The sequence below is a fragment of the Phyllobates terribilis genome, unplaced genomic scaffold (assembly GCF_046119375.1).
Source record: "Phyllobates terribilis strain yellow unplaced genomic scaffold, ASM4611937v1 Scaffold_11__3_contigs__length_659146591, whole genome shotgun sequence".
NCBI classification, from domain to species: domain Eukaryota; kingdom Metazoa; phylum Chordata; class Amphibia; order Anura; family Dendrobatidae; genus Phyllobates; species Phyllobates terribilis.
Window position 1 is genome coordinate 122826236 of NW_027362771.1, and position 13771 is coordinate 122840006.

General features: G+C 41.0%; 1 protein-coding gene across 1 annotated transcript in view; it reads left to right on the forward strand.

The window, feature by feature from the left end:
- The window catches only part of LOC141165727 (dynein axonemal heavy chain 3-like), a 2796342-nt gene that overhangs the window by 1961433 nt on the left and 821138 nt on the right, over positions 1–13771 (forward strand). Inside the window, exons 50-51 of the mRNA XM_073651577.1 lie at positions 363–458; positions 4329–4520. Of these exons, the coding sequence (XP_073507678.1) occupies positions 363–458; positions 4329–4520 (288 nt within the window). The remainder of the gene's footprint in view (positions 1–362; positions 459–4328; positions 4521–13771) is intronic.

Below are 13771 nucleotides of genomic sequence, written 5' to 3' on the forward strand. Positions count from 1 at the left end.
GAATCATGCTAGTACCTGGCCATAAAAATAATATATTATTTATCAGTAATTTATGAATGATAATAATAGCTACTAAAAGATCGAGTGATATTTTGCCACAAAGCTGTAATATCAATACTCTACATAGCTGCTCAGTAAATTGCCTGTTTTACTCCTCAAAATGCCTATTATGAGAATGATAGTAGTTTCATGAGCGCTCGTTAAAGTAGATGAAGAAAGATGGGACTTCAAGATATAAATGTGTTTTGCAAATAACTGCACAGGAAAAGTACAAGAAATAAATTAATAGTGAAAGATTTTTTTTTCTGCTTCTGAGATTCATTATTTGAATTGTAAATGGGTAATTTTCTTTCTTGAAATAGGATGAGTCATTTTTGGAAGACATCAACATGATCCTGAGCACTGGTGATGTTCCTTCCCTGTTTAATAATGAAGAAAAACTGGAAGTCATGGAAAAGGTCATCTTTCTTTTATTGTGCTTCAGTCAGAGGTGCTCGCAGACATAGAGGGAGGAGGGCATCAGCATTATTTTATGATACAAGAAACTCTTTGTACATTATAAAGGAAATTCTGGAGAAGTTTACAGAAATGAAGTTAACCTTATTGGTGCTGCACTTGTCCATTTTTATACCATCGCACCTAACTTTCATTTATAGTTTACTAAGTAGGGAATATCTACCAAGAGCTAGTTTTAGGTTTCCTTTTACATGTGACTATCATTGGTCTTGATCACCATAATTTCCTAGTTACAACTTATCCTAGTTTCCCATAAGGTTGTAGATGCAGATGAGTGTATCAGGCAAAACTTGAAATTGCCTGTTCGTGTACTTTTTTCTGGGAAATTTGATTCACAGAGAAGTTATTCTACATGAATTTAATGTCCCTTATTGTGCTCTGGAGTCTTTCCAGGCCTCAGAGCATAATAAACATAATATGTAAAAAATAAAAAATAAATTTATACTGACCTCACTGCTCATCTCTCGGGCCCTTTCACTGCTCACCACCACCCATCTGGTCCTTGCTGCATCTTCCAATCCCCCGTCACTAACTTTGGAATCTTGGGGCCTCTGTGCTGGACCTCCAGGTATATATAGTGCTCTGGAGGGTTCTGTGCAAATATGCAAGGATTCCCACATGCCTGCGCAGAACCCTCATGGGCACCATGACACCCGGAAGTCTGGCACAGTGCAAGAGGCCCTAAGAATCCATTGAGAGCCCCTCTTTTAATATAAGAATAAATCAGTTTTTGTTGTAAATGGTAAATCCTATAGTAAAAAATGTGTATATATATTTTTTTTTTTGCCAGAAAACTATAACAATTACGCATGTTTTGTTACACATGTTTTTTACCTTTGTGTGTATTGGAACAACACAAAAAAAGAACAAGGAAAAAAGAGGCAAATTGAACATATTTTCACACAAAACCCTAATAATAAGTTGGACAAAGTTGTTGGCACCTTTACAAAATTGTGGGTAAACAACTTTGTTTCAAGCATGTGATGCTCGTTCAAACTCACCAGTTGCATGTAACAGGAGTGAGTAAGATGAATATCACACCTGAAGCTAGATAAAAAAGGGAGAAGTTGGCTCAATCTTTGCATTGTGAGTCTGTGTGTGCCACACTAAGAATGGAGAGCGGTCTGAGGATTTGATAACCAAAACTATTGAACAATAATCAACAATCTCAAGGTTACAAGCCCATCTCCAGAGATCTAGATGTTCCTTTGTCCACAGTGCGCAATATAATCAAGAAGTTTAAAACCCATGGCACTGTAGCTAATCTCCCTGGACGAGGAGGGCAGAGAAAAATTGATGAAAGAGTGAAATATAGGATTGTCCGGATGGTAGATAAGCAGACCCAATCAAGTTTCAAAGAAATGCACGCTGTCCAGCAGGCTCAGGATGCATCAGTGTTAGTGCGAACTATCTTATTTAGATTATGAAAAAAATTGTATTGATGGGTTGATATTCACTTTATCAGAGGTTTGGTTGTGAGGTTAACACTTCAGATATTACAAAATATGCAATACTAAGATAATATGTTTTTACTTGAGTTGTTTCATACAGTAAATGAAAGTGAATTAATATTAATATGATTCTCCCAAATTGAAAAATGTCAGTTATATTTGGGCATCACTTAAAGAGGTTGGCCATCATTCACGTATTATAGTTCTAGAACTAACAGTACATAAAAAAAACATTTCATCAATATACATTATTTAAACATAATAAACCATTTATCTGCCTCATTTCACTGCAACTCATGTATCCCTGAAGCACTATGGACACTGAATCATCCATAAAATGGCATCTTTAGGAGATCATGTAACAGAATTGTTCATGATTAGATTCACAAGAGGTCACATGATCTCTTACATCAGTGCTACCTCTACCCTGCCCACACATGCTCTTCGGAATGCTCGGGAGCATGTCCGCATCACCACAGCTACATGTCTAACAGCCTCAACACATGTAGGGATTGGCTATTTAAAATGCTCATTAAACCATAGAGGAATTCTTCGAGAGGTGTAGTTTCCAAGATGGGGTCACTTGTGGGGGTTTCTGCTGTTCTGGAACCTTGGCGGTTCTCCAAATGCGACATGGCATCCACAATCTATTCCAGACAATTTTGCAGTACAAAAATCAAATAGTTCTCCTGTCCTTCCAATCCCTGTCGTTTGCCCAAACAAGAGTTTATGAGCACATATGGGGGATCGGTGTACTCAGAAGAAATTACACAACAAAATACATAGTCCATTTTCTCCTATTACCTTTGTAAAAATGAAAAATTTAGAGCTAAAACAACATTTCTGAGGAAAATAACGTAATTTTTAAATTTCACAGTCCAATGTTATAAAATTCTGTGAAGCATTTGTTAGTTCAAGGTGCTCACCAAACCTCTACCTTAATTAGATAAAACAGTAGTTCTCTACCACATATGGGGTATCGGTGTAATCAGAAGAAATTGAACAACAAATTGTATGGTCTATTTTCTCCTGTTTCTCTTACGAAAATGAAAAATTTAGGGCTGAAGCAACATTTTTGTGGGAAAAAGTAAAAGTTCAATTTTTTCCTTCCACACTGTTTTAATTCCTGTGATGCACCTAAAAAGGTTAATAAACTTATTGAATATGGTTTTGAGAATTTTGAGGGGTGCAGTTTTTAAAATAGTGTCACTTTTGAGTATTTGCTAACATACACAAAGAAGAGGGTATCATTAAATAAAGTTTCGGGATCACCTATAGCATGTAATAAATATCTAATAAAAACAAGAAAAAGAGCAATGCTATAAACAGGGATCGCCAAATGATTTGAAGTAAATCCTTTATTCATGCAAACTATAAAATATTAAAAACACTTTAAAAATGTCACCTAGGACTAAATACACATACACCCACAACAAGGTGATACCTGTTTTTCTTTGAGTATTTTCTGTCATATAGGCCCCTCAAATTCACTTCAAATGTGCTGTGGTCCCTAACAAAAAATTGGTTTTGCAGATTTTGTTGGAAAAATGTAAAATTGATTTAACCCTTCTAACTTCCCAACAAAAAATTATGTTTCAAAATGTATACAGATGTAAAGTAGACATATTGGAAGTGTTATTTATTAATTATTTTGTGTGATATAACTATCTGATTTAAGGGCATAAAAATTCAAAGTTTGAAAATTGCTAAATTTTGTCAAGTTTTTGATATTTTCATAAATAAACACAAATCATATTGAACAAAATGTACTCACAGTCACTGGCATATATTAAGGCATTACAAAATTATTACCTCAAAGTGACACTGGACAGATTTGGAAAATCACACTTGAGATAGTTTATCTTTATTTGTAACGAATGCCGTGAAACTATAAATGGCGGTCATGTAATTTTCTTATCCAGTACATGCTTCTGTTGACCCTTTTCTGTGAGAAAAGGTCTCGCATAGGAAGGGTAAAAGTAGCGCCGATATAGGAGTGAATTCACATTCGTGGACCATGCTTACGGATGCCATTTTATGGACGAATTAGTGTCCTTATCATTGTTGCAGAGAAATGGGGCAGGTAAATGGTTTAACATTTGAATAATATTATATTTAAATAATATATGTTGATGAAATGCTTGCTTTGTGTATTCGTGTATTTTCAGTTAATATCAGAATTTATCTTGAATAAAAAATATGAAAAATGAAGTGAATATTTTATATTGACTGTATTTTTTACATTTTTATGTCAAGACATATTTATTCTGTTCCTAGAGTAAGATTATTTAGTGAAGGAACCATGATGCAATAGCCATAGAGAAGCTAAAAATTCCACTGTTGTTTATTATTGTTTTATAGATGCGCCAGCTTTTCCCAGCTCATCAAACACAAAGTGAAATCACGCCATCTGACTTTTACAATAAATTTAAAGATCACGTAAGAAGAAACCTACACGTTGTGATAGCATTTAGTCCAACGGGAGAAGCTTTTCGTGACCATCTTCGTCATTATTCATCTCTTGTAAATTGCTGTACAATTGACTGGTTTCAGGTGAAAAATAACATTTCATGACATTACTTCTGTATTGTATTTGATATTGTTCTGCTTTTTAAATGGTCATTGAATTCTTCCATTTTTACGTTGATTGCTAAATTGCGTGTTTATATATTTAAAGCAGTGTGTCTCATACTATGAGGTGGGCCTTTCTGGTGGGATTGCCACAATTGTTTTTTAGGGTCAGCTGGGAAGGTAATTTTAACATACATGAGTGACCATACACCATACAGATCTTCATGAGGTTTCATGAACAGCTATAGATATTATATAAATCAGAATATAATGTTTTAAGTCTTTTTCTTTCGGGGCTTCTTTAATCCTTTTAAAAAACAAGGAATTTTTTATTTTTCCATCAGCATAAATGTATAACAATTTTTTTGTGGGACAAGCTGTAGTTTTGAATTATACCATTTATTTAATCATACAATGTATTGAAGAAGGAGAAAAATTATTCCAAGTGGGATGAAATGATTACAAAAAAACGATTTTGCCATTGTTGGGTTTGGTTTTCACAGCGTTCATTGTGTGGTAAAAATGACCTCACTTCATGATTTCCTAGGTCAGTGTAATTTTGATGATATCAAACTTGCATAATTTTTTTTTATTTAAGCAATGAAAAAAATTCAGAGTAATTATTAAAAATTTATTTGCTTTGTGACGACATCTTCCAACACTTAATATTTTAATTTTTCTGTTGAGAGCTTGTTTTTTTCTGTGGCTTATACCAATTTTGTGTAGATACGATTCTTTGTTTACTTATTATTAGAGATGAGCGTTGTTCGACTAGAACTGTTCGCCAATCTCAAATTCGAGCTGTTTTGGGCGGTGTTCGAGTTGTTCGACGAACCCGAACGATTTGCAAAAAATTCGGCTGTTCGAGGTTATGTTCGATAACTGTTCGTGCACCAAAAGCGTGTCCTGCATGTCTGGCGCTATTTAGAGCACCAATCATGCAGGGATTGTCTGCCACTCACTGTAATGTCACAGCCATGGTGGTTGTGGCATTACAGTGATTGCCCAAATCGATGGGAACAGTGCTCACAGTGAAACATGAAAAGCCGGCAATTCATCAGCGGCATACACCTGTACCCGACAATTTAGAACCGAAAGAATAGAGCTTCACACATAGATTAGATAGATATAAACATGTCAGCCACATATATACGAAGTACAGTGAAAGTGCTGCTTACTGTACTTGTCATTTAGCGTAAAGGATTTATCAAAAAAAATAATAGTGTTTTCATGCACCGTCTCTTTAAGAAAGCCGCCGGCAATTCAGCAGCGGTACCCGACAATTTATAACAGACAGAATAGAGCTTCACACATAGATTAGATAGATAGAAACATGTCAGCCACATATATACGAAGTACAGTGACAGTGTTGCTTACTGTACTTGTCATTTAGCGTAAAGGATTTATCAAAAAAAATAATAGTGTTTTCATGCACCGTCTCTTTAAAAAAGCCGGCCGGCAATTCAGCAGCGGTACCCGACAATTTATAACAGACAGAATAGAGCTTCACACATAGATTAGATAGATAGAAACATGTCAGTCACATATATATGAAGTACAGTGATAGTGTTGGTTACTGTACTTGTCATTTAGTATTAAAATAAAGGATTTATTATTAAAAAAATTGGCGTGGGGTTCCCCTTAATTTTAGGCTCTAGCGGAGGTTAAGCAGACGGCTGGGGCAGATGTTTGAAGCCTGGGAAGGGGGTAATACCCACGGAGCTTCCCAGGCTACTAATATCAGCCCCCAGCTGAATACATAGCCTTTACTAGCTATTAAAATGGGGGACACCCCAAAAAAAATGACGTGGGGTCCCCCCTAATTTAATAGCTAGCAAAGGCTAGGCAGACAGCTGGGGGCTGATATTAATAGCCCAGGAAGGGAGCCATGAATATTGGCCCCCTCCCAGGCTAGAAACACCAGCCGTCAGCCGCCCCAGAAATGGCGCATTCATAGGATGCGCCAATTCTGGCACTTAGCCTCGCTCTTCCACGCTGCCCTGGTGCGGTGGCAGGGGGTAATAGGGTTGGGGTTGATGTCAGCTTATAATGCCAGCTGACATCAAGCCCAGGTTAGTAATGGAGAGGCGTCTATAAGACACCCCCATTACTAACCCCATAGTCAAAGTTAAAAAAAACACAAACACCCAGAATAAAGTCCTTTAATTGAAATAAAGACACAATCCTTTATTGTTCTAAATTAAACCATACTTACCGTCACGCCCATTCCAGCTGAAGCCAACGATCTCCTGCAATAAAAGAAAAATAATAAAGCAACCTCATCCTTACCTTTCCATGGTTCCCACGACAGCTTCAGCTCTGCTACATCGAGATGACAGGCTGGACCGCAGCAGAACGCTGCCATCCAGCCTCTCATCCCGCAGACACTGAGAAGCGCAGGCTTGCTTGCGCTGCTCAGCGTCTCTCTGTGACGACATCCAGATGAGCCGAGTTCATGTCCAATGAACTCGGCTCACCTCATGCACGTCACTGACAGCGTGGGAAAATTCTCACGCTGAAGCGGTGAGTGCAGGAGAATTCTCCCACGCTGTCAGTGACGTGCATAAGGTGAGCTCATGTCCAATGAACTCAGCTCACCTCCTGCACGTCACTGACAGCGTGGGAAAATTCTCCTGCACTCACCGCTTCAGCGTGAGAATTTTCCCACGCTGTCAGTGACGTGCATGAGGTGAGCCGAGTTAATTGGACATGAACTCGGCTCATCTGGATGCCCTCACAGAGAGACACTGTGGAGCGCAAGCAAGCCTGCGCTTCTCAGTGTCTGCGGGATGAGAGGCTGGATGGCAGCGTTCTGCTGCGGTCCAGCCTGTCATCTCGATGTAGCAGAGCTGAACCGGTCCTGGGAACCATGGAAAGGTAAGGATGATGTTGCTTTATTATTTTTCTTTTATTTCAGGAGATCGTTGGCTTCAGCTGGAATGGGCGTGATGGTAAGTATGGTTTAATTTAGAACAATAAAGAATTGTGTGTTTATTTCAATTAAAGGACTTTTTTTTGGGTGTTGTGTTTTTTTTAAATACTTTACTAGAAATTCATGGTGGTCATGTCTAATATTGGCGTGACCCCATGAATTTCGGGCTTAGGGCCAGCTGATAATGCCAAGCTGGCCCTAACCCCTTTATTACCCAGTGAGCCACCGCATCAGGGCCCTGGATGAGTTGGGTACAGCGCCAGAAGATGGCGCTTCTATGAACGCGCCATTTTCCGGGGTGGCTGCGGACTGCAATTTGCAGCGGGGGTGGCCCAGAAAGCTTGGGCCTCCCTGCGCTGCGGATTCCAGCCCCCAGCTGCCTAGTTGTACCTGGCTGGACACAAAAACAGGGCGAAGCCCCACGTCAATTTTCTTTAAATTATTTCATGAAATAATTAAGAAAAAAAGGGCTTCCCTATATTGTTGTATCCGGCCAGGTACAAATAGGCAGCTGGTGGTTGGGGGCAGCCCGTTCCTGCCTGCTGTACCTGGCTGGACACAAATATAGTGCGAAGCCCCACGTCAATTTTTTTTAAATTATTTCATGAATTTCCTGAAATAATTTAAAAAAATTGAAGTGGGGCTTCGCACTATATTTGTGTCCAGCCAGGTACTGCAGGCAGGAACGGGCTGCCCCCATCCACCAGCTGCCTATTTGTACCTGGCCGGACACAACAATATAGGGAAGCCCTTTTTTTCTTAATTATTTCATGAATTTCATGAAATAATTAAAAAAAATTGAAGTGGGGCTTCGCACTATATTTGTGTCCAGCCAGGTACAGCAGGCAGGAACGGGCTGCCCCCAACCACCAGCTGCCTATTTGTACCTGGCCGGACACAACAATATAGGGAAGCCCGTTTTTTCTTAATTATTTCATGAATTTCATGAAATAATTAAAAAAAAAGTACGTGGGGCTTCGCCCTATTTTTGTGTCCAGCCAGGTACAACTAGGCAGCTGGGGGCTGGAATCTGCAGCGCAGGGAGGCCCAAGCTTTCTGGGCCCCCCCCGCTGCAAATTGCAGTCCGCAGCCACCCCGGAAAATGGCGCGTTCATAGAAGCGCCATCTTCTGGCGCTGTACCCAACTCATCCAGGGCCCTGGTGCGGTGGCTCACTGGGTAATAAAGGGGTTAGGGCCAGCTTGGTATTATCAGCTGGCCCCAAGCCCAAAATTCATGGGGTCACGCCAGTATTAGACATGACCGCCATGAATTTCTAGTAAAGTATTTAAAAAAAACACAACACCCAGAATAAAGTCCTTTAATTGAAATAAAGACACAATTCTTTATTGTTCTAAATTAAACCATACTTACCATCACACCCATTCCAGCTGAAGCCAACGATCTCCTGCAATAAAAGAAAAATAATAAACCAACCTCATCCTTACCTTTCCATGGTTCCCACGACAGCTTCAGCTCTGCTACATCGAGATGACAGGCTGGACCGCAGCAGAACGCTGCCATCCAGCCTCTCATCCCGCAGACACTGAGAAGAGCAGGCATGCTTGCGCTCCTCACTGTCTCGCTGTGACGGCATCCAGATGAGCCGAGGTCATGTCCAATGAACTCGGCTCACCTCATGCACGTCACTGACAGCGTGGGAAAATTCTCACGCTGAAGTGCTGAGTGCAGGAGAATTCTCCCACGCTGTCAGTGATGTGCATGAGGTGAGCTCATGTCCAATGAACTCAGCTCACCTCCTGCACGTCACTGACAGCGTGGGAAAATTCTCCTGCAATCAGCGCTTCAGCGTGAGAATTTTCCCACGCTGTCAGTGACGTGCATGAGGTGAGCCGAGTTCATTGGACATGAACTCGGCTCATCTGGATGTCGTCACAGAGAGACGCTGAGCAGCGCAAGCAAGCCTGCGCTTCTCAGTGTCTGCGGGATGACAGGCTGGATGGCACCGTTCTGCTGCGGTCCAGCCTGTCATCTCGATGTAGCAGAGCTGAAGCTGTCGTGGGAACCATGGAAAGGTAAGGATGAGGTTGCTTTATTATTTTTCTTTTATTGCAGGAGATCGTTGGCTTCAGCTGGAATGGGCGTGATGGTAAGTATGGTTTAATTTAGAACAATAAAGGATTGTGTCTTTATTTCAATTAAAGGACTTTATTCTGGGTGTTTGTGTTTTTTTTTAACTTTGACTATGGGGTTAGTAATGGGGGTGTCTTATAGACGCCTCTCCATTACTAACCTGGGCTTGATGTCAGCTGGCATTATAAGCTGACATCAACCCCAACCCTATTACCCCCTGCCACCGCACCAGGGCAGCGTGGAAGAGCGAGGCTAAGTGCCAGAATTGGCGCATCCTATGAATGCGCCATTTCTGGGGCGGCTGACGGCTGGTGTTTCTAGCCTGGGAGGGGGCCAATATTCATGGCTCCCTTCCTGGGCTATTAATATCAGCCCCCAGCTGTCTGCCTAGCCTTTGCTAGCTATTAAATTAGGGGGGACCCCACGTCATTTTTTTTGGGGGGTCCCCCATTTTACTAGCTAGTAAAGGCTATGTATTCAGCTGGGGGCTGATATTAGTAGCCTGGGAAGCTCCGTGGGTATTACCCCCTTCCCAGGCTTCAAACATCTGCCCCAGCCGTCTGCTTAACCTCCGCTAGAGCCTAAAATTAAGGGGAACCCCACGCCAATTTTTTTAATAATAAATCCTTTATTTTAATACTAAATGACAAGTACAGTAACCAACACTATCACTGTACTTCATATATATGTGACTGACATGTTTCTATCTATCTAATCTATGTGTGATGCTCTATCTTTCTGTTCTAAATTGTCGGGTACCGCTGCTGAATTGCCGGCCGGCTTTTTTAAAGAGACAGTGCATGAAAACACTAATATTTTTTTTAATAAATCCTTTACACTAAATGACAAGTGCAGTAACCAACACTGTCACTGTGCTTCTTATATGTGTGACTGACATGTTTCTATCTATCTAATCTATGTGTGATGCTCTATTCCTTCTTGTCTAAATTGTCGGGTACCGGTGTATGCCGCTGCTGAATTTGCCGGCCGGCTTTTTTAAAGAGAGTGTCTTCTGAGCAGTTTGTCAGCTTTTGGACACCTTTGCAGGTGTTTTCTATGTGTTTCTATGTGTTTTTGTTTGCCTGCCATTGGTTTTAACGGTGTTCGACGGTGTTCTAAGGTGTTCGACGAACAGTTCGACGAACAGTTCCTCGAACATCCCGGTGTTCGACGAACCGAACCGAACCCGAACACTACGGGGGTGGCTCAACACTACTTATTATTATATCTTTTTAGGGAGGTGAGGTGACTAAAAAAAAATACAATTCTGGCATTTTGATTTTTTTTTATCTTTACGGGTTTTGATAGATCACACTTTTTTACAAATACGGTGATAGCAAATGTGTTTTTTTGTTTAGTTTTTCCTTTATTTTTAACAAGGAAGAATTGGGATCATTTAAATTTTTTTATATGTTTAATAATTTTTATTTTAATTTTGTACAATTCTTTTTAGTCCTCTCAGGGGAATTAAACCAGCCAAATTCTGCAATACCACAGAATTTAGTGAAAAGCTTGGTCTACTATGGAGTTCAGCCAATGGCTGAAATGGCAGTGATGAGGGCCTTCATCCGGCCTTTGGCTAACATTGTAACCCATCAGGTCTCTGTGATCGCATTGCAGAAACCCAATTATATCACAAATTTTGGAAAGTGCAGATATTAACAAGTAGGTTCTTGAATATAAAATTTGATAGAAAAACCTGAGTTTGAAATAACATGGAGATCACTGCAGAGAATCAAAAAGACCTTTAACTTTGACATCAGTATGAAACCAACCTAGATACTACTTAGATACCTTAGAGACTATACCTAAGGGCAAGTTCACTCTTGAATATAGCATCTGATGATTCTCTCATGCAAGAGAATTGGATGCTATATGAAAATGACCCTCTGCACTAACCCTGCTGCGAGGATGAGCCGAGTGTCACTTTACTTTGATACGATTCTCTCACATGCGATAATCGGATCACAGGTGCGGAGAAGATGGAGAACTTAACGTCTCCATCTTCTGAACTGTGTGAGCCGGCGTATATTGGACTGCACTTGGATGACATCCGAATGCAGTCCGATGTTTTTGCATGCATCCACAGACTTGTATGGGTGCACGCCGTCCGATAAATGCTGCCAATCACAGCATGCATCGATTTTTGTCTCATGCCAACTCGTAATGGAAAAAAAAACGCTAGTCGGATAGCACTTGTTCGAATTATACGCTGGATACTCACCAGTGTGAGCAAGCCCTTAAAGCAGATCAACAAGAAGGACTTTGCAACAGACAACATAAAAATCAAGAATGTCCAAATAAAAAAAGCACTGCCACTGCTGATATCCATCATCAAACAATTAAGATACACCTCTGGAATAAGCAAGCTTTTAGTAGAATGAGTGGTGGCCACTGAAAACATGCGTACGTATTTCAGTAAGTAGAAATCAGGGCACTTACCACTGTTAAATTTTACTTCATTTATTCATGAAGCACAGAAACGTGGAAAAACAATGGTCTATGACTAGTGATGAGCGAGTGTATTCGTTACTATTCGCTATTCGCACGGATAGTACGGTATTCGGGTTACTCATTATTCTGCGAGTATTTGTGTACTCGCCTCGCTATATTCGGATGTCCTGCCCTGCAGTTTTGGCGCCTTTTTTGCAGCCACTTTGCAGGGCTTCTTAACCAATCACAGTAATGCCGTAGACATCTTGGTTGTGGCATTACTGTGATTGGCTGGCCGCCCAGCGTCATAGGGTCTATCTAAGCCCTGCCGCCGCCATTTTGTGCACATTACATCTGGAGATTGCATTGTAATAGCCTAGGGAGATATCGCTGAGCTGCTAGGGAGAGTGTTTAGGCCTCTTGATAAAACAAATGCCCTTTTAAGGGCTACCTGCAGTGTGTACTAGTTCTGTGTTTAAAGGAGCCGCTCACTAGCTCCATAATACCACCAAAAAATAGCTCTTTTCAGAGCTGAAGACACACAACAAAGTCAGAGTACAGGGTGGGAGAGATTGTGTATTATGTCGGGAGTGTATTAGGTAGTGTTCAGAGGCAAAGCAATATTTTTCCAGCACACACAGAAGTAGCATTTTGTGATGTCTTTTTTTTTTTTTTTTAGCACCTGTCTATTCTCCCTGCTGCTTTAGGGGTCAGATCCTGGCTTCTGCTGTCCACATTAGTCCACTTAAAAAGGCGTTTGGTGCCCTACGCAGTAGTCCAAACATTTCCTACTGCCTGCTACCAAGCACGCACCAGGCCATTTTATCCAATATTGTGAGGTGTCAGCCTGCCTTATGTCCATATTAGTCCACTTAAAAAAGCATTTTGCGCCCTACACAAATCAGTAGTCCAAACATTTCCTACTGTCTGCTACAAAGCACGCACCAGCCCATTTTAACCCCTTTCCGACCAGGTCAGTAATAGTATGTAGCTGCACCCTGGGACTTATGGATCAGTTACATACTATTATGCGTGCGGTGATCGCGCCCGCACACAATAAGTGCAGGGTGATCGCCACCAGGTGTCAACTGATTGTCACACACTACTCCCAGAACATTAACCCCCGCAATGCTGCGATTGAAGTCGATCGCAGCATTGCGGGGGCAAGGGGGAGGTAAGCGCGATACTCACCTCCTCTCCCGGCCTCCAGCGAAGTCTGCGGCAGCTTCCGGATGTTGTCATAATGACCCAATCTGCGGCAGCTTCCGGATGTTATCATAATGACCCAGTGTCGCAGTGCATGACCAAAGTAAAGTCTCCCCTGTGTGCAGCGCTGACAGGCTGCATGGCATAGAGCGCTGCTGCTCTCTATGCTATGTAGTCAATCAGGCTGCGAAAAGTGAAAGTCCCATAGTGAGACATAGTGTAAAAGTAAAAAAAGGGTAGGAAAGTGAAAAAAAAAAAAAATTGTAAAAATATAAAAAAAAAAGTAAAAAAAGAATCCCCAAAAACTAAAAATATATCGGACCCATAATATTTATTTATTATGAAATAAAATAAATAAACCAATAAAAGTACATGTAGCACCCTGAGGGTTCGGCTGCTACAGGAGTATTGCACCTCAACCCAGAGGTGTGATATTCCACTCCCGGGTAAGGAAGGAGTGTGGAACTGAGCTCAGATAGACTGCATGCACTACATACATCCCATTCCAGAGGAGCAGGCCGACGGCACTCCCACTTAGAAATGTGCAGGTGCGACCGAGCCTGTTCCTG